The sequence below is a fragment of the Heliconius melpomene genome, chromosome 17 (genome assembly GCF_056956725.1).
Source record: "Heliconius melpomene rosina isolate 202511_hmr_F chromosome 17, ASM5695672v1, whole genome shotgun sequence".
NCBI lineage: Eukaryota > Metazoa > Arthropoda > Insecta > Lepidoptera > Nymphalidae > Heliconius > Heliconius melpomene.
Genome location: NC_140405.1, coordinates 12,260,927 through 12,282,414, shown reverse-complemented (window position 1 = coordinate 12,282,414; position 21,488 = coordinate 12,260,927). Strand labels below are relative to the sequence as shown.

General features: G+C 33.1%; 2 protein-coding genes across 4 annotated transcripts; one reads left to right on the top strand and one right to left on the bottom strand.

Annotated features, from left to right (window-relative positions):
* Positions 1–84: 84 nt before the first annotated feature.
* On the bottom strand, positions 85–17,488 carry Gpat4 (Glycerol-3-phosphate acyltransferase 4). Of its 3 annotated transcripts, none has more exons than XM_085200864.1 (10): positions 17,304–17,488; positions 8,645–8,768; positions 8,128–8,252; positions 7,586–7,722; positions 7,167–7,272; positions 6,544–6,780; positions 4,120–4,235; positions 3,047–3,187; positions 2,627–2,836; positions 85–2,052 (listed from the first exon to the last, which is right to left on the bottom strand). In XM_085200864.1, exons 1-10 carry the CDS (start codon positions 17,454–17,456, stop codon positions 1,965–1,967), a joined length of 1,437 nt encoding a protein of 478 aa, XP_085056990.1. In that variant the 5' UTR covers positions 17,457–17,488; the 3' UTR covers positions 85–1,964. The 3 variants fall into 3 exon arrangements, with proteins under 3 accessions (XP_085056990.1, XP_085056991.1, XP_085056992.1); XM_085200865.1 differs by lacking the exon at positions 6,544–6,780 and adding an exon at positions 6,077–6,310; XM_085200866.1 differs by lacking the exon at positions 6,544–6,780 and having other exon boundaries at positions 17,304–17,487.
* Positions 17,489–18,021: 533 nt separating this feature from the next.
* On the top strand, positions 18,022–20,104 carry ATPsynE (ATP synthase, subunit E). Its single transcript, XM_085200895.1, has 3 exons — positions 18,022–18,182; positions 18,859–19,015; positions 19,880–20,104. Exons 1-3 carry the CDS (start codon positions 18,132–18,134, stop codon positions 19,921–19,923), a joined length of 252 nt encoding a protein of 83 aa, XP_085057021.1. The 5' UTR covers positions 18,022–18,131; the 3' UTR covers positions 19,924–20,104.
* The last annotated feature ends 1,384 nt before the right edge of the window (positions 20,105–21,488 follow it).

The following is a 21,488-nucleotide window of genomic DNA, read 5'->3' as shown; positions in this document are numbered from 1 at the left end:
AATTGGCGAAAAGCGACGAGTGGGGACACCATAACCTTAGATATAACATATAGACATGTATGTCCATTTAATAAAAAAATACAATTTTTCTATAAATTATTTATTCAATAAATAAATACAATTAAGCCATAAATTGAGTACAAAAAAATATATAGCATCCATCACATTTATATCACCGATTCAAAATTACACGATAACAGAGCTAAGTGGTGTGACTGAACTAAATGGTGACTAATTTAGACTCACTATTACTAATTTAGACTAAATTATACATATATAATCGTATAACTTATGTTTTATTCATAATGTGAGTGATTACTAAGTTAATTATATATATTAAAAAAATACATTTGTAAATATATGTTTCAACGAGTAAGTTCCGTCGGTCTAACTTACGAAATATGTATCGAACATATTTAAAATTAAAATGAAGGGTTTGTATTGATTGATCGAACTAATCTCAGGAACTAGTAGTTATAATCGAAAAGTTCTTTTTATGTTATATAAAAGATAATTTATTTATTAAATAATAATGCCTCATTTTTTAAATATAGTCTCATTTTTTTCACCTACTTTGTGTGACAACCTTCAGCCCCTTATCTATTTAGTTGATTTTTTTATTTGAAACCAAAATTCATAATCATCAACATGATGATAAAATCAAACCAATTTTAATATAACTTTAACCATCACATTGTTACTACAAATATACAAGCGCTGAAACATTAAAAATATTTTTTAAATAAAATTATAATATTGAGGATTTAAATCAAGAATTCCCACAAAAAAAATTACATTCAAGTCACACCACTTTACAACTGACCATTTACAAAATACATACAAAGATTATTTTTTTACACAGTTTATATTTTTTTATTACAATTTAATAAAAACTGTTTAAATAATTACATCTACATAATAATATGTTTAATAATAAAAGGAAAAAATAGTAACTGATTTTAAAAGAGATAGTTTTGGGTTTGAGACCCATTCGGAGAAATGAATTATTTATAAATCACGACCTTAACAGAAAAAGCGCGGAGTTAAGTTCCGCCACTCAACACGCAATGTCTCGATTGGGCAGAAAAAATACGTTGTGATTGGACACTAACATATACCTTCAGTATTATTTCTCTTTATTATTAAACAATTATTCAAAAAAATATATGATAATAATTGATACAGATTGATTTAATAAATAGGTAAATGTAAAAGTTAAGTTAAAAATAAGAAAATGTTGAGGCCGTCGTTTTGCAGTGCCATAGCATTTGGCTGTGAACGCGGCGGTTGTGTGTTTGATTCTGGGGTACAAAATATTTATATTTTGCTCTAATAGACCTAGTGCGGCGTTGAATTCCGTCACTCAACACACAATGTCTCGAAATTGGGCTGCAGAGCGTCTTAACAATAGGTTCCCTCTTTCTACCTTGCTATATGGGAGATATTGCGTTAAGCTGTTTTTTAATATTAAAACTATTGCAATGCAAACTAAAAAAGAGCATAATAGACATTATGCATATATAATATTCTCCTTAACAGGATTTGAACTGATGATCCTCCCTTTACATTTATATAAAACGTACATTCCAATATATTAAAATAAAAAAATCTTAAATACAAATGCTATTAAGAAGCTGCCTCAGTTCTAAAAAAACACTTAAAAAAATAAATGCTAAACAATGCTAGTTAAAAAGACCAATAAATTATTGCCATTTTTAATTCACTTATTAACAATAATTATTATTATATTAATAATAATAATAACCATAATTGTGATATTATAATAAGAATACAACATTCTAAATTTTAAAGTATTTATTCCTTTTTTAAAAAGTCAATCAATCGTTCTATACCCACATTTTTGAAGTGAAGTGTTCTCACTTTAAAACATGTTTTTAAATCACTTTAACACTTTACTTTCACTTTTTTTAAAAAAAATACCTTTCTTTTCTCTGTTTTTGATATTATTCTCCTTTTAATCTTTTGCTGAACTCCTCTTGTTGTAACTCCCTCCATTCTTTCTTCGCTTTCATACGTTTTAATTGTCCGTCCCTGTTATTAAAAAAAATAGTTGATTCATTTAAAAATCCATAATAACAATTTCAGTATGATAATAATTATAAGCGCGAAGCACTTTAATATATGTAATACTAAACAACAGTTTTTTTAAAATACTTTCATCTAAAGGATATATTTTTTAACTCCAAGCTTTATTCTTTATAATGTAGTGTTAAAACAGTCCGTCCTCAGCTTTCCACTTGAATTCGAAACACTAAGTTTAAAGATATTGTAAGCCACTTCAGTACCACTTTCAATCATACTTGTCAATAAAAAATATATATATTTCTATTGATAATACAGATCCATCTTTTTTTCTTATATAAAAGCAATTTTTGTCCATTATATTTACTTTGTGTGACCGAACTCTTTCTGCCCCAATACCTAATCAGCCCAATTTTTTTAAATGTATATTCCTTTTGTATTTTTGTTTAAAGAATTTGTAAATAAACTGTACGTGAATCAAAACTATATGTAAACATGAAATTTTGTAATTTTGGCGTGCTGTATGTAATTTAAGTGAAGGTGCATTTAGTAATACAACACAACCCATTCTGCCCCAACTCACCACATCAAATCCACAAGTCCACCGCGCCTCGCTATAACCGCCTTCACTCTGTTAGCAAAATCAACGGCACTCTCGTCAGGATCTCTGTGCATGGCGGGTAAATACCACACGTCGCAGACTATCGCCCACGAGGTCATCATGTTCAGAAGGTAATGGAGCATGCCGTAGCGAGAGCTGTTCCAGAATGCGTCGCCGAAACGCGGGTCGTACCTAAAATGTAAGTTCTTTTTTGTAACAGAGTAAGGAGAACTTGGGTTGTAGACACTTCATTCTCTTCTTGCAAAAAAAAATCACTTTGCCAAGTGGAAATCGGACCCACAACCATTTCATTTACGATCGGACGTTGTCCCAATGCATCACGACGGTCTCAAATTATTATTTCCATATTTCAATAACTAACAACAAATAAAAAAGACTCACTTAATAGCAACAGGATATATAGTGCCACCAACTTCAAAACTACCCTTCTTGAATTGCATCACCGACGTATTGTTAATACAAGTGCCTTCAGGGAAGATGAGTATAGGCGGGTTGTCCGCTACCGAGATGTGCTCTTTTAATCTGTAAATTACATAATTGTTGTTTGTTTTAGTAATACTTCAATCAGTGAATTCGTATTTAATTGTCGGGTTTGGTATATCAAAGGAAAAATTATAAAATCAAGGAAGCACAGGGTAAACTCGGAACCTAGTGTTAAGCACTCGGTTTCCATAACTTCTTCCATCCGTTCCAACAACTTCCATTTTCCACTTTCTGTCGAATTCTGGAGGCATTCCGAGTTGAGTGGCGGAACTCAAAGCCGCGCTTTGCCTCTTTACCAGAGCACGAAGACGAAAATATTAAATATTTCATTTCCTCGAGTGGGAATCGAACCCACAATCTGTGGCGTATACAGTCGCTTTTCCCTTTGCACTACTACGGCCTCTTTTTCAATGTTAATAGATAATTTCACGTATGTGTAGTTAGCAAAAGAACTGTGAACGATAGCTTCCATATCTTAATTTATATCAAATAATCTTATAAATTAAATGATAACCGATAATTTGCGTAATATTAATTAATTTGTCTATTTATATATACTTAATTATCTTATATCGGCAATAATCGCGATAATAACTTCTTAGTATATTTTATTGCATGATAATAAACAGGTTTTTTTTTGTTTAATAACTTGCGTCAATCATAATGATATATTTTTTGTTAAGACACTCCGTTTCTGCTTTCAACCCAAATTAGAGACACTGTGTGATGAGTAGAGAGCAGGGCTTAACGCTTTTTTTAGCAGTAAAATGAAAATTACATATTTTCTCGATTGGGAACGAACTTGCAACCATCGTATTTGCATTTAGATGCTGCCATGTGATACTTATCGATTAAATTAGCAGACACTCACAGAGTGTTATCATACAATTTAATAGAAAACTATTTCATTATTAAATCATCATATCTGAAATTGATAACATTATATGATACGTATATTAAATATAACCAACCGTCTAGCAACCGCATGTCTGTCCTTCACCTCAGATCTCTCAAACCAAATATGTGGAGATGCTCGAGCTAATGCTCTTTGTAAAAGTCCCAAGAAACCATTATGTCTTTGACCAATCTGTAAATATATATATTTTTTAAGTGTAAAATATTAAGCATAAAACAGATTATGAAATGAAAATAAACACTATTATTTTTTTTTAATTAAAATGATATATGGTTCCTAATAAAATGAAATCCCACACCATCCGTTCAAAGGAAACTGTAACTAAGCAATAAATTTTGCACATAACTACGTGAATGATCTCGTAAAACCATTTTATATTCACTTTTAATAATTAATAATAAGAATAGCTGCAATAATAATAAATAATTTTTAAAATATAATTTTAATATTATTTATTATATTTATAATCTTTTATATAAATTATATTTTTAATAGAAAAGAAAATGGTCTATTAACAATGGTCTATAAACTTATTATAGTTTCAGTTACCGGATCTGTGTACTTATTAAAAAAATCACAAACATTAAAAAACCCAATAAAAATATATACGAGGTGTGTTCAAAAAGTAAGGTGACTTTGTATTTTTAAGAAAAAATATTTATTTATTTATCAATATTTATATTGTCCCCTTCAAAGTAATCCCCCTCAGATACAATACACTTATGCCAACGGTTTTTCCAATCGTCAAAGCACTTCTCATAAGCACTTTTCGGTATAGCCTTGAGCTCTTCCAGCGATGCAGTCTTTATCTCTTCAATCGTTGCAAATCTCCGTCCTTTCATAGGTCTCTTTAGTTTTGGGAACAAGAAAAAGTCACAAGAAAAAGTTATGACCCTTTTGAGTAAATCTGGGTCGTCGTTGACGTCATTCAACAGTTCTTGAGCGATGCTCATGCGACGGTTCTTTTGGTCAAAATTTAGCAATTTCCGAACAAACTTCGCTGACACACGTCTCATGCCCAAAACGTTAGAAAAAATTTCAAGGCACGAGCCAAGCGATATACCAACATCCTCAGCAACTTCTCTGATAGTGATTCGACGATTTTCCAGAACAATTTTCTTCACTGCTTGAACGTTTTCATCAGTTGTTGACGTGCTTGGGCGTCCAGAGCGAGGCTCGTCATTGGCATCTTCCCGGCCATCTTGGAAGAGTTTGTACCACTTGTAAACATTTTTTTTACTCAGAACAGTTTCACCGTATGCCACTGTCAACATTTTAAGTGTTTCGGAGCACTTTATTTTATTTTTTACACAAAATTTGATGCAAATCCTTTGATCCATATTTTTCGATAGCAAGAAATCGCCGAGCACGCAAAACACTTATAACCTTTACGCCTCTCCCAACCAAACAAAAAATGCTATACACTTGAAACTTGGTACAGATGTTCGGGAAGAGGGTACCAACATAACAAAATAAAAAAATCGATAATCGAAAGTACGTTGCCCGCCAAATTTGAAAAGTCACCTTACTTTTTGAACACACCTCGTACATGATACAGAACAGTGTGAATCTTTTTTAAATAATCAAATGATTTACCATAAATGTATGTAATTTAAAATTTAACATAAAATTATTCTATATTTTAAGCCCCAAATAAATATTTTATAAACATGATAATCCCATTTATTATACAATACAAAAATAAAACATGGGGCAGTTACGGTCTAATTATATGCCCCACTGTGACTAATATTTCCATGCTAATGTTATATGATTGACATGCTTAGATATAGAGCCCAAATTAATAACATGAAAATGAAATCGAACAAATATTACAAAATTTGCATAAAATTATTTAAATCGAATAACTCACCATTTTTTTAATGAACACTCTACTAGACGTAACTCATCGCCATATTTTTCTTACCAGAGCGTGAGAAAATAAAATAAGCCTAAACTTTTCATTTCATTACTCTTAACCTAAAAAACTATTATATCGAACCCAAACTTACCAACGAATAACAGCTATCACACATAAGCACCAACACATCGATGGGGCTTGTATGGTTCGCAACACATATGCCACTCCGGGGCTTATCATCACTATTGTGATACGTTATCACGGCTGATATGCACCGTGATAAGAAATTGAAGCAAATAAGAGAAAGTGAGTTGTTCACTCTCTGTTTAAAAGCACCATCGGGCAACGTTCCAACACACGCTGTACATACGATTAGCCACCATACCTAATAATGTAATGAGTTTTTTTGGGTCTGATTTGGGGTTTATATGGATATCGTTTGACTTTGACGTTTTTTACTGTCGTCGCGTTATAACTTTTATGCCCCAAAACACACATTTTCAATAAAAAAAACGTCAAATCCAAACAAAAACAACCGCTGCAAAGACGTACACAATGATACATTTTAAAAACAAAGCACATTAACCCCAAGGCTGGCAACACTTTAACAAGTCGTACCAAAGAGAAACAGGTGTTGACACTCAAAATGCCCACATCAATGGGGCTCGTGTGGTTGGCAACACAGAACCCATTGGACCTCGGCATGTATTTTGTGTCGTGGAAGTTTGTTACACAAGACATACTTCGCATTAATGTTCTTATTGCGATTTTGTATGCAATAGCGCCGAGAAAACGACGGAATTTGCTCTCTGGTAATAGTCCGATGAGGGACATCGTCGATATCATTGTGAATACCTGTCCGCCATTACACAATGAATTAAATAGTGTATAAAACTTAACATTGGTGCTTTTCAGAAGGAAAGGGGTTAAATTCTTATTTTAAAAAAAGGAATAAAAGAGCACTAAAGACATTTTCTGAGTGGGAATCAAACCCACAATAATTATAGCCAGACACTGGCCAAATTTGACACGGCTTCTATTTATACACTTTAATTTACATTTTCATTTGATTCATACTCTTTTCTACTGAATATGAGCCATATTTTAGAGCTGAAAAATAAATTAGTAATTCTTTTCATAGTTTCCCTCTTTCTCATAACTTATAAAATTTGAGAATTCAAATTTTCTAGAATATTCTTTAAATGAACTAATTATAAATAGAAATATCTAAGTTGACTTACCCCAATAACGAATATTAGTACCCTGAGAGGAAGCAAGAAGAAATATCGTACCACGAAACCCATTGCCCATATTATTGTAAGACGCCATGTTAAAAACTCATATTGCCTGAAATAACATTAAAACAAATAAATAAAAAAACAAAGAAATACGAAACAGTTGTGGCGTAGCAGCACAGTCGACTGTAAAGGCGACAGTTGTGGGTTCGATTCTCACTCGGGGGTATGAAATACAGGCCTTTGCTCGCCCTGGTAACAAGGCACAACATCATCAGCTCTACAAACCCAATACTAAGTTACCTCTACCTACCCTGCTATATACGGAACAAAGGGTAAACCATAAAAAGTCCATGCTTACAGACTTTCACATGCAAAAGTTCTTGTAATGGCCTAAACAATAAGCAATATTTAGATTTTCTTACATATTAGTTCTGGTGAGAAGGTTCCAGCTTCTCAATTCCTCAGCTTCGAAGACTGACGTGACCTGATCCTCTATAATGGACTCCATACCAGCTTTCACCAAGTCCATGCAGTGGTGGAGGTGGAACTCGAGGTTAGTCTGGTAAAAAATTATGGTAATTGAAAATTATAAATTCAAAGAAGGTTGCAGCTTCGTTGTGGGTTCAAATCACACTCGGGGGCCTGAAAAGCCCCGATTTTGTTGCCTGATTTAGTTTCACCACTCAACAAGCAATGTCTTGAAAAAATTGGCAATAGTGGGGAACGAAATGTCTCATACTTTTCTACTCTCATACAATTTTTAAAACCCTGTAATATGATACGAATATATCGAAAGCATGACAAACGAACGAACAACCAAAAAAAAGCTTTTATTAGCTTCTTCTTGTCGTCCACTTTAATAATCTGACAGAAATCAGTTGTAAAGTAGTTATGGAAAGATGTAGATTTAAATAAAGCTTTCTGCATCAAAAATAATATATGAAAAAAGAAAACCAAGCCTCACCTCCTCCTTCCCAGTCTCCGTTCGATGTCCATTTTGGACACGCTCTTGACTAGAACTCCGCTTATAATTCAATTCTGGTGACGGTCCCAATATCTCCTGGCGCTCTATTACACTCGTTTTAGTACCTGTGAAGTTATATACAATTATATTAGAGACATTCTAATACTGAAGCCAGCGAATGGCTGTCAACGTAAAGGTTGTGGGTTTGGTTCCTATTCGGTATAATGAATTATTTTCATTTTTACAGATAAAACTTGAAATGCTCGAGTAAGGATAAACCTCATTAAAATCATCAAGGCTCATTTCGATATGGACAAACATACAAACATAGAAATGAAATATTGAATATTTCCACCCAACACGCAATGCCTCTAGGATTCAGCCGAAATGGGGAACAGAATTATGCTATGTGCGGGATACAATGTTAAGCAAAAAAATATAGAGAACCCTTGTTATTTCCATTTGACAATGCAGGCGGAACCGCAGATAAAAGTGGTACAAAATAAAAGTAACATACCATTAACACCATTCTCTTTAATGATAGCTGACGGCGGCCTATCCTCAGGAGTTGGAGTCTCTTCTTCATCAGAACTATCGTTTCTTTGCAGTCTTTTGGCAACTTCGATGTGTTGTCGGCCATACTGTGAAAGAAAGAGAAAAATTAAAAATTATATATGTATTTATAATATACGGCCATGGGGTCAGACTTTAAACGCGACGGTTGTGAAACACTCTATGAAAATAATTGTATTTTTTTCACTCTGGAACTATGATATTAGAAAATAGAAAATTTAATGTATCGGGACTTGAGCTCGCGCCTCTAGCTTACCATCCAAGAGCTCTGACCACTAAGCCATACGTTCTTATCGAGCTACCTCGAAATTTTTATTCGTTCCGTTTCTTGCTATTGGGCAACGGAACCATAAAAATGTATAGATATGCTGTAATTGTTCAAAATTCAGGTCAAAGAGTTCACTCAGAATAATTAGTCTGACTAATAGCCAAATTCTAACGAAGTAGCAAAAAATCGCTCCGTTAATTGCACATAAATTATGCGCACGCGCATCCTCAAACAGTATATTGTATTCTATAGAAATCCATGTATAGAAAATCATTGAGTGGTTAGTATCTACCTCTCTATACTAATATTATATAACTGAAGAGTTTGTTAAAAGTATGAGCTCGAATTGAAAAATTATATTTGTTTTGGACCGTACATTTATGAAGGAAAACTTTGGGCTATAGCTATACTACTTATATATATTAATATTATGAAACCGAAGAGTTTGTTTGGTTAAGTGCGCTTATCTCGGGAACTTCTGGTCCGAATTACAAAAATATATTACACAGTTCACTTATCGAGAAAACTATCCTGATTGGGTTGGCCACTACTTGCGGTCAGAGGTACTTTCCGCACTTAGGTACAATGTGTCATGTGTCATACACCAATGTTAGTCTTTGCCATTTGACGACTCGAGCGAAACCGTAGTTAAACGCTAGTATTAGATAAACATGAATCAACAACCGTCGACCTTTAGCCAAGGTGACAGCTATCATATCTTGGATTGCAAAATTGTTGACTATAATGGGATTATTTACAGATTTACGAGATTACGCTTGTTTTTGATTGGAATTGTGGATTTAAATTGCTATCGTTATCAGGCTTTGAACTGGAGAAATAGGCGTAGGTACGAGGATGGGGGGGTGACCGTGCCTCTCCAGAAATTTTCTAACCAAAAAATAAGACTGAAAATTTAAGGACACCTTTACACAAAAAAATCAATGCAAAGCCTGAACCTGGGAACCTAGTGTAAAGACACTATACATTCTCATTAAGATACTACCGTTCTCCACTTTTCGCCAAAATCTGGAGGCATTGCGTGTTGAATGGCTGTACTCAACACCGCGATTAGTCTTACTAAATGAAGATATTAAATATTTAACTTCCTCGAGCGGGAATCGAACCCCCAAATCTGTCAAGTACAGTCGGCCGCTTGTACTCCTGCGCGACGACTGGCCTCAACGGACGGAATCGACGGAACCTCAAACGTTGAAATTATAAAAAAATATATATAAAAAAACAAAACCTCACATTTAAATTTTAATTTACAATTTTATAATCGCGCTCGCTCAAAGGTTATATATAACACGGTAAGGCAATTATCACTATATATTTAAAACGTTATCGTACAAAGCAATTACCTTCACCGATACCGTCAACATTGTTACTGCGTGTAATGACATTCTATTGGAAATGAAAACAATTCATCCTTAAGAAAATCGGGGAATCGAACCCACAAACGTCGGGTTTACAGACACAAGCTGTACCACTGCACCCGAAGAGCCTATAGTATTTTCGTTAATACTTGTCTTCCCTTTCTACAAACTTAAGAAAAATAAATATACTAAATTTATTTTATTAATTAAATAGAGTTTTTAATCCTAAAAAAAATAATAAATAATTGTAGTTCATTATTTTTGAAGCAATCGAGATTTAAATATTTCAAAAACTAAAGCTAGCTATTGATGACGTAGCTTCATATAAAATCCGTTAATGAGTGATTACAATTATCTATACAAAACAAACATAGGTACACAAAACAAAAAAATATTTTCTCTCCATACTATCAGTAAGTAATAGATAAAGATAATCAAGCTATATCTAAGAACGATATTTTTTTTGTTATTAAATCTAAATATTATCTTACAGCATAGAGGCTTGAGGTCAGTTGTGGCGCATAGACCCAAGAAACTTACGCGACAGGTTGAGGGTTCGATTGCCAACCGAGAATTTTTTTTTATCAGCTTCCAGAATCAGACCCCCCAAATCGCGCAGAATTCGATGGGAACGGAAATATCTTAATGGGAACGGAGTTTCTTACTAGTTTCTCAGAATCTTTCTGCCTATCCTACTAAGTGTGGCATACAGCGTGAAGCTAAAAAAAAAAAAAACAATAATACAGTAGCGGCGGTGGCGGAACCCAATAACATAAATTCCCCAGAATGAAAATCGAACACACCGAAAAACGCGGTGAACCCACAAAAGCCAGACGACCTCAATACATTTTTAAATTAATATTTACAATTATTTAATCATATCGACATTGTGTCAACAGCACTTTTAAATATTATAAAATAATTAACCTTTGACATGGACCGACACGACAGGAAACGTGATTTTAATAATGTAGGTAGTTAGTAAATAACTCGCGATAATGCTATATAATAATTAAAGGAAAAAACCTCTTTCATTATAATTTTAGTTAAACTGTAAAAGCGTCGGTTCGATTCCACCTCGAGGGAATGTGTTATTTTCATTTTTTCGCCATGATACCGAGACAAAGCCCAAAATTAGGCAGTGCGTGTGGAGTTGAATGTCTTAATTCTAGGTACCCTGTGCCTACACTGGTATGCGGGAAATTAGAGATTAGAATAAAAAATATATATAAAAAAACCGGTCAAGTGCGAGACGACAAAAAAATGTATGGGAGAGATATGGGAGCCTTGGCATTGAGGTGCTACTCAACACGCATGCTTTCGAAAATTGTACGGCAAGTAGGGAACACTAAGTTTCCACCAGAGTGAAGTTAAAAAAAAAGCTAGTATGGCCTCAACGGCTGTATGGCTAATCATTTAGTTAAAGCAAAGTCCAAAGTATATTTTATATATTAAACTGATGCGTCAGGTTGTTACTTTGAATTATTACGCCTTGTTTAACATGGAAATCCTTGTATCGCAGTGATACAGCATGTAACACTCGGGGGTATGTAATATTTAATATTTTCGATGGAAAACTGAAGTCAACAACGGAAGTGTCTCTATGGGAACGGAGTGTCTTAACACTAAATACTGATGTTCCATCTGCGTACACTGACTCGTACAATCCCAAATTGGTGTTGAACCCACATTAATCGTACGTAGGTACGTAACTAAAGCAAATACTATTATTTGAGTTAATCAGATTATCGAGTTTCCTAAGTTTCCATACCAAAAGGTTAAAAGGTCAAATGGCATGTTATCAGTGATAAATAAGGAAAGCTATTAATATAACAAGTATTAGACGTACCTAATTAGTACCCTACTATAGAACCAGCTACACGCTTTTACCTGCATAACAGTATATCATCAATTTTAGAGACATTAACGTCGCGGTTCATATATCAGAGCAGATCTCGGTATCTCAAGATCGATCACAAAGTTGAGAGTGGTTTACAAATACGGACCTAAGTTGGGAAAGTAACGTTGAAAGCAGGGACAGTTGGTTACATGGGAACAAAAAAGTAATAAAGTGATATAGCCTATATAGATAAATAGACTATCCAACATAAAAAGAGTTTTTCATTTCAAGCCAGCAGTTCCTGAGATAAGTGTTTCTAAAAAGGGGCGGATTCAAATCCAGCTGTTTAATTTTTATATATTTTCTAAAAAAAAGTAATTAGGTAAATTATATTTTAAAAGATGGTACAAAACAAATATTTAAATATAATGTATACATTTTTTTGTTTTTAAACGTTTACATGATACGAGATAAAAATCGCGCGGTTTTTTCTTCAGCACGTACAAGGTTATAGTATAGTACCTATAATATACATACTTATTCATTTGAGCAATAAGAAATAAAATACAAAAATAATTTTCTCCCATTTAAAACATCATCATTCTTATTTCATAAAATACTAAATCGATTTTAATAAGACTTGGACTGTTTCTTAGGTTGAAATATACCTACTTTTAATCAAGTCGAACGGTAATCTCAACAACTTTTTGAACCTATAACCTGCCAAGTTTACATAAATTTTATTCTGAAATTTATAAATATATAGAATATTTGAATTCAAATTTTTCGAGAAATTTGTAAATAGTTTGTTCAACAAACATACATACAATACACACGTACTTGGAAGCCCAAATAGATTTTTAGATCATATTTGAGTATTTTTGTTAAGTAAAACTGATGTCTTTTTTTTACTTTTATGCTGTATCCCGCACATTCGCCTTGCGCCATATTTTCGAAACAAAGCGTGTTAAGTAGCGGACCTCAACGCCGCGCTTTACTCTGTTACCTGAGCAGAAAATATTAAATATAACTCTCCCGACTAGGCATCGAACCCACAACCATCGACATTACAGTCACGCACGCTTGCTTGTGAACCCCGCACCACAACTTTGTTATTTAAGTCGTCTAAAACGTCAATGTAATTTGTAACAAAAGCCAAAAAAACAAAGGAAATTAAATCTACTTCCGTGTCAGTAATATAGGTACTTACTAGATATAACATTTAACTATTTGTACAAAGCCATAATAAATAAAAGACGAGACCAATATCGGCGCAGTGGGCCAGCCTCTGTCTATAAACGCGACAATTGTGGGTTCGATTCCCACTGGAGAATGATTATATTCCTCGCTCTGGTAGGCAAAGCGCGGCGTTAAGTTTCGCATTTCAACACGGTAGAAAATTGGGCGGTGTGTGGGGTGTGGGTTAGCACTAGTTTCCAACCTCCTTATGGAAAGAAACGTGAAGTTGTCATAACAATCGTACAGATAAGAAATACTATTTAATCATAAACATACGAAACAAAGAAAACAAAGGAGTCGACTAAAATAAAAATCTTTTGTTAGAATAGAGTAAGGACAAAAGAATTACATATTAAATTGATATGTGCGCAGGAGTTTGCAAAAATATTTAAATATTGTATCGCAGTAGTAGTGTTTTACTGTAGGTACTCCGATGGTTGCGTATTCAATTAAAATTTAAACCTTGAATATTGCTTCATTCCCCCGTGTGGAAATCGAATCCACATCATCGGGTTTCCATTTTCAATGTTGTGTCAAATTATTGAATTTTTCAAAGTCCACGAAATTTTTTTAGTATATCCGCATATGTAAATCCCGCATATAGCAGGGTAGGCAGAGGAATCGTTCCCTATTAAGACACCTCTGTTCCCCACTTTGCGCCAAACAACAACTCAACGCCGTGGTGTGCCTCGTTACCAGAGCGAGAAAATAAAAATATTAAATATATTCTATTCGGCCGAGTGGGAATCGAACCCACAACCGCTGTGTTGTGCTTGTGCTGCTTGTGCCACAGCACCATAACTGCCTTAAATCTTATGCCACAACAAAATTTGAATATGACAAAGGCCTTTGTCTTTGAGACTATAATATTATAAAAACATAAAATACTATGACAGAGCTTTAAAATAAATATTTAAAATAAAAATAAAAATATGTATTACTATCAATATTTCTTATCTATGGATTAATACAGATTGCAACAACGTCTGATAATATTGAGATTTTTTATATTTAACTGATATGAGTTTTTATTGCTAGTCTGCATTTTTTATAAGAAATAAAAAATACTTTATAAACAATAAACAGTGAAATGTAAATAAGCAAATCCTGTGTAAAATTAGCTCATATAGCTAGATAGCTCATGTTGCAGCGGCATAGCATTAAACTGTAAATATCATGAATATGGGTTAGATTTTTATCCCACCATTTAACAGGCTAGTGTCTAGGCTAATGTCTTAAAAAATTGGTGGAAGGTGCAGAATTGAGTCTTAAAACGAAATTTCCTCTGCCTACTCTACTATATAAGGATACAGTATAATGTTAAAAAAATGCTATAACTGGCTGAATGATTGATATAACAAATTTGGTATATTACAGTAATGTTACTTTAGTTACATAGAAAAAGGACAACCCAAATATTTATGATTCTTTTAGGAATTGTATGCCTAAGAAAAGAAAAAAAAGTTAATGTCAAATGACACATTTCTTTAATATCCATATAAGCTTATAAGTCAATTTTATATGTTGCATTAATAAAATAACAATAAATGATAATTTCTTTATCTTTAAATATATAGAATTTTCTTTTAACAACTCATAATGTTTAACTTTTTTTCATAAAAACCAAATATGTACTTTTAGCTAAGGCATTGCCCTATAGTATTTTTTGTTTGAAATTATTTATTTAATTATAATTGAGGAAAATTACGACTTTTTGTTCCAAAAATAACACATACATTTTTTATACAATAAAAAATGGAGATTGCTAATTAAAATATATCATACTAGCGGCCCGCTCGCGGTTACACCCGCGTGAACTATGTTATTATTATTTTCTGTCTCCATGACTACGTCCTAGTGACGTCTATGCAAAATTTGAGACTCTTAGCATTTGTAGTAACGAAGTTTCATACAAACTTTCGACCCCAAAAACAACCCCTTAGAAGTCGAATATTGCAAATTCCCGTCTTAGCGAGCACCTACGTCCTATAAGTAACTCCTATGCAAAATTTGGGATTCCTAGCACTTGTAGTTTCTAAGATTTCGTGATGAGTGAGTGACCTTTCGATTTTATATATATATATAGATATAGATAATCAATCAAGCAAGCAATCTACATATTCTTTTAGCTGTATGCTGTATCCCGCACATAGCAGGGTATACAGAGGGAGCAAAGTAATAACTGTTAAGAAACTCATGTTGAGTCATCTCAACACCACACTTTACCTTTCATGATATGGAAATAAAATATATATATATATATCAATCATTACTCCAAGCGGTAATAAAAACATACAAGCATTGTATTCAGTCAGGTGCTGTTCCACTGTGACATGTTGACCTCTAATCTAAATATATAAGAGGAAAGAGATGAAACCAATTAAATAGTACATAAGCATGTCTTTAGGAAAGTTTTAATAATATTTCCTCTAATAGCTGCAATTAGAAATGCCAATTAATGTTAAATTTAAAAGCAGTGGAGGCAAAGGGAGCCTAGTGTTAAAACATTCCGCTCTCCCCTTTCCATTGCATACATTGTGAGTTGAGTGCTGTAACTCAATGCCAGCCTTAGTCAATTACAGAGACTGAAATTACTATTTTAATGTTACAAAAAATTAGAAGAACTTTAAAACTGCCATCTAAGTCAGTAGTAGTCTGTAAGACTGACACTATTTATATTTCTATGTAACTTGATGATTCAAAAGTGCTTGCAATGGCCTAACTGAATTAACAATATTTTAATTAAATTTTTATAATTACAATTGACTTACTAAGCATAGCTATACAATTCCTAATTCACCTCTATGATTATAAACAATAGTAATTAGTAATATTAATAAAAATAGATTGCCGTCAATAAATAATTAAGGGAAGTACTAATATCCTCCTAATATTATAAATGTGAAAGTTAACTACTGAATGGATTTAACTTTACAAGTATATAATTTATACATCAGGATTACACATAGGCTGTTATTTATGTAAAGTATGGATTAATTTAGTTATAATATAACAATAAATTGTATTGTTAGTGTATAAGAAATTTGATTTCTAGAAATTTTAGGTTTTGTGTCAGGCAATTTAGATTGTCTTAAGATTGGACAGAAAGCAGAGAATGGAGCATATTGACATTATGTTCTCGCTACCTTCTATATACAGGTAGCTATGTTGTAGGTGGTTATTTTTGTCTTAAAAAGTAGGCTACAACATGATTATGTATAAAAATATAACAACAATAATAAGGATATTCATGATAAAAATAAATAAATGCTAAAAAATAAACTTCATAAATTCTCATTTTAAATGGCATTTTCTTAATATAAATGAAAAAATATATTTTTTAAGTAACAAACTTTTATATATATGAAGACAATCAATTCAAAGTTGCCGGCTTATCTGATAATTGTTACTAACACAATTTGATGTATTTAAGGTAAATACACAGTGAAATATTATTGAATTGTGAAATTTAGATAACAACATTCATAAAAAATATGACTAATGTTTAATTTGACAAGTCACATGGACCAAAATTTATTAGTGTCCATAATGTGTCTGCCGACTAAATTTATATAGACGTGTTAATATTGATTACTCATACATTATTTACGTATAATTATGGATTCTGAAGGTTATAAACATAAAAATCCTTAGATATATAACTGATAACCAATAAAACTATAGGTCCGGTGCGCTATAACTGCGACATAAATATAAGAATTACGTATAATTTACTACCAGGAAAGAATAATTCAATAAGAACAAGTTAAAACTATTCTAATAACACAATATTATATCTATTTTAAGTACATTCAAATCAATTTCAGTAACAAAATGCGGGCGTTTACTAATTATGAAATGCTTAAGTTAAATAACATACCTCGAAAAGTTTAAGCAGTATATCCACATAGAGCCTCCTTACGCCCAATGATTTACCAATTGAAGCTAAGAAAATAACGCATAATATAAGAAGTAGGAACGGAGTATATAAAATAGATGCGGCGACAGACACGATCGACATTATAAACGCCATATTACGCACTGATTGATTGGTAAAGGAAGGTGAAATGTCAATTTCATTGTGAAACGTCATAGTCAATTGTCATGTCAACTGTCAAAGTTAGTATATAATCATATAATCATATAATATCACAGTGTTGCCGTTTTTTTTTGCGTTGGTGTGATTACTAATGGTATTTAAAGAACCATACCACATCATAGTTACGGTATTCATTTGTTATTTAACAAATTAAAAAAAATGGCAAACGTATGAAAATTTAAACGTAGTAGTCAAGCGTCAAACTGCAAAACCATCCTAAAATCTTCATTCATTCACGAACACAGAACACATTTACTCACGAATCGGGGGGAATGAGAGAAGAAAACTTAGAAATTTCGAATTATATACCCGTCCATTTCTTTAAATTCAATTTATTTCTTAATTCTTTTACCTATGTCTTATTTATTATCATAATTTGTAATAAATGTTTCGTGATTTTGATAATACGGTAATATTGTTATGTATTTATATAAATATTATTTTTTTAATCTAGCACCGCACCACACTAAAAATATATTTTAAAAGTTTAAACTTTTATATATAGCAACATTGTTCTATCATAACCTCAGCGCAGAATTACATTAACTGTCTTAAAATTTTGCTAAAAAATCCTAATCGGATTGCAAATTAAACTAAAAACTAATCAAAATGGCAGATTTACCTTATGGACCTCCAGTTAGAGTATCACCATTGATCAGAGTAAGTTAGATTTTTATTTCAAAATAACCCTTATATAATTATGTAACAGTGTTTTTTACTTGATAATATTACTTTTGGTAATAATTATTAAATATACACCATGTATAATTATTGTATAAATATAAACAATTATAATTTAAAACACATTCTTCATCATTAGTATACTTTGTATAAGTTTTGCACTTTCTAGGGTTCTTTTAGTAATAAGTGTTTTAAAATAAACTTAAAAAACTGCCAATACACAGTAAAAATATCAAGATTTGATTAAAAATTAAAATCGTTTAAGTATACAATAGAAATAAAAAAATTTGGCTAGTATAATATAAATAAATATTTATTAATATCTTTTTAATATAATAGAAATAAATATTTATATTAAAAAGATTTTTAATATGTCACAACTTATTAAATTGATACTATACCAATATTATAAAAACAAATTTCCTTCATGGGTTTTGTCAATTGTGCTCAATTGGCACAGTCCCATTGACTGTAAATAAAAAAAATCAATTGATATTATAAAACTGAAGAGTTTATTTGGCTGAATATTCTAATCTCAAAAAGTAATGGTATAAATTGAAACAAGCTTTTTGTATTAGATTGTCCATTTATCGAAGAAAGTTGAAGCTTTAAGTGAAAGCTAGTATTTGACAAAAAAATATTATTTCTCTTTCAGTTTGGCCGCTGGTCATTCCTATCAGTGGGAATTCTGTATGGTGCCTTCCACCAGAACAGATTATCTAAGAAGGAAACCAAGTTCCGCGAGATTGAAGCCAAGGAGAAGGTTATCAGAGATGCGAAGCTTAAGGAGGAGAAAGCTATCGCTGCTGCCGGTATAGAGAATTAGGATTATTTTCTATTTTATATGTGATATATTTAGTTAAAGCCTTTATAGTCTCTCTTGGGGGATATTTAATATTTTCATTTTTTTGCTCTGGTAAGGATGCAAAGTCCAGTGTTCTGTTCTGCCATTCAACAAGCAATGTCTGGAAAATTTGTCAAAGGGTACAGATTGTTTTTATACTACATTCTCAAGTTCAGTCTGTACACCCTGCTATGTTCAGGATGCAGAGTAAAGCTAAAAAATAAAATCTTAAACTAATATTTTCATTTTTAAATGATGTAAGATGCAATTCAGTTGTTTATCAATAATTGTTAGGAATTATACTATTATAATTCTTTATAAAAATTATTGAAGCCATTGTAACATTTGGTCAAACATGGGGAGTATGTAGTGAAACCAGATTACCTTAACACTCAGTTCCCCCTGCCTACCCTGTGAGGGATTGACTGCATTGAGTTAAAAATATATATATATTATTGGAGTCATTATGTCGCAATGGGTCAGCATACATAAAATTGATAAAATGATTAGTGGATTTGAGCCCCAGTCAAAAGTATACACAGAAAGATGTTTTTTATATTAATTTCCTTGCTGTGAAAGGTTTTGTTCCTTGTAGACAAAAGTGCCACATTTAATTCTGCCATTCAACATGCAATGTTTTGAAAATTGGACGGTATGTAAGGAAAAAGTATCTTAACACTAGGTTCCCTCTACTGACTATCCTATATGCGGGATGTAGTGTGGTATATGCAGAATGCAGCACAAATTAAAAAAATCGATAACTTTCTGAGATACAATCCCAATTACAGTACTTGATGGTTATCAAATTAATATTTTTTTAATTTGTTTTCAGCTGAAATCAAAGCCCTTGAAGAAATGGTGTCACCCAAAAAGTAAAAATCAAGATCAAATTTAGTTATTTAAGGCAATAGTGAAGAACATCTAATATACCAATTATTAATGTTGCCAGTAATAAATATTTTAATTAAGATTTTTTTCATTATTATGGCAACATTATAAAAGTGGTCTAATTCCAACTTTATAATTATTGTATTTATGAAATATAGTTGAGAATCTATTCTTTTTCTTTTATTTTTCTTATTTATCCTATTTTAAAATATTTCTTTATTCTCGTTTATATTGTTTTTTTAAGCAAAAGAAAATTATTTATGTAATTAACAATTTACATTCTGAGGCTACGGTCTCGCAGTGGTATAACATCTGACTGTCAACATGGTGGTTGTTTGGTTCAATTTCCACTCGGTGAATAAATTATTTTTAATGTTATGTGGGTCTATCAAGTTGGGAAAACTTAAAAGCTAGACACAAAAGAAACACAAAAGAAATTACAAAAATATTAGGTTTATTTAAATTAAATTACCATTTAAATGTATTTAGTCTATTTATTAGAAACATAAATTATATTTTATTTTGGCCGTGTGATCCCGGCCTAGAATAGGATCACCCTGGTACTGATGGTGTCGTAAGAGGCGACTAAAGTACGTGTGGTAGAGTCACGTCGCCAGCAATGGCAACACGTTTGGGCAGACTCGACCGGATCAATACCACCCCCGGCATTTAAAACCGGCGTTAAGTAGTGGCTTTATGCCACTGCGTTTCGCATTAGGTAATGCCGGGCTCCGGAGCCCAACCCCCACCCCTCCCTGGAATATGAAAGCGGCACATAAAGAGAATCTACCCCAGGAGGGTACCAGCACCTCCGGTGCTGGAGAATCCCTCCCTGAGTCCTCAAGCTCAGGCTGCCCTTCGAATTCTGGGGAGGGCAACGTACCGCGCACAAGACCAAATTGCAAACAAGGCAAACGAGACGTACGCCCCACGGCAACCCCTACCACACTAAACGTGGACTTTTCCAATATCAGGGGTCTTCACTCAAATCTGAATGCCGTCCACCACCATCTTGAGACGGCACGGCCGGCCTTGTTATTTCTGACGGAGACTCAAATTGTCCGACCGAGCGACACAGCCTACCTCCAATACCCCGGCTATAAAATAGAACACAACTTTATGCCTCATGCCGGGGTCGCTGTGTACGTAAGGGAGGACCTGAGTTTCCGTCGTCTTGCTAATCTTGAAGGTCGAGACCTGTCGACTATCTGGCTCCGTGTTGACTCGGACGATCGAACCCGAGTCTACGCATGCCTTTACAGGTCCCACAGTGGCAATGCGGAAACGGATCGGCTCATGGAGCACATGCAATCGGCCATCGACGATATGCTCTCACAGATCCCTTCTGCTGAGGTCGTGATACTTGGCGATTTTAACGCGCACAATGCCAGTTGGCTTGGATCACGCACCACCGACCACGCTGGGAGGGCCGTTTTTGACCTTGCTACGGCGAATGGATTGTCCCAATTGGTCGAGTCGCCTACGCGACTCCCGGACGTGGACAACCACAATGCCTCCTTATTGGACCTTCTGCTGACTTCGCACCCGGAACA

Bases quoted from the DNA above. Each gene is read 5' to 3' on its own strand.
- Gpat4 (XM_085200864.1), bottom strand. From the start codon at position 17,456: ATGGCGTTTATAATGTCGATCGTGTCTGTCGCCGCATCTATTTTATAT. The intron at 8,769-17,303 runs GTATGTTATTTA...TTTCTTTCACAG, and splicing joins TACTGCTTAAACTTTTCGAG to TATGGCCGACAACACATCGA. The intron at 6,781-7,166 runs GTAAGTCAACTT...AATGGCGGACAG, and splicing joins TACTAATATTCGTTATTGGG to GTATTCACAATGATATCGAC.
- ATPsynE (XM_085200895.1), top strand. From the start codon at position 18,132: ATGGCAGATTTACCTTATGGACCTCCAGTTAGAGTATCACCATTGATC. The intron at 18,183-18,858 runs GTAAGTTAGATT...TTTCTCTTTCAG, and splicing joins GAGTATCACCATTGATCAGA to TTTGGCCGCTGGTCATTCCT. The intron at 19,016-19,879 runs GTATAGAGAATT...ATTTGTTTTCAG, and splicing joins GAAAGCTATCGCTGCTGCCG to CTGAAATCAAAGCCCTTGAA.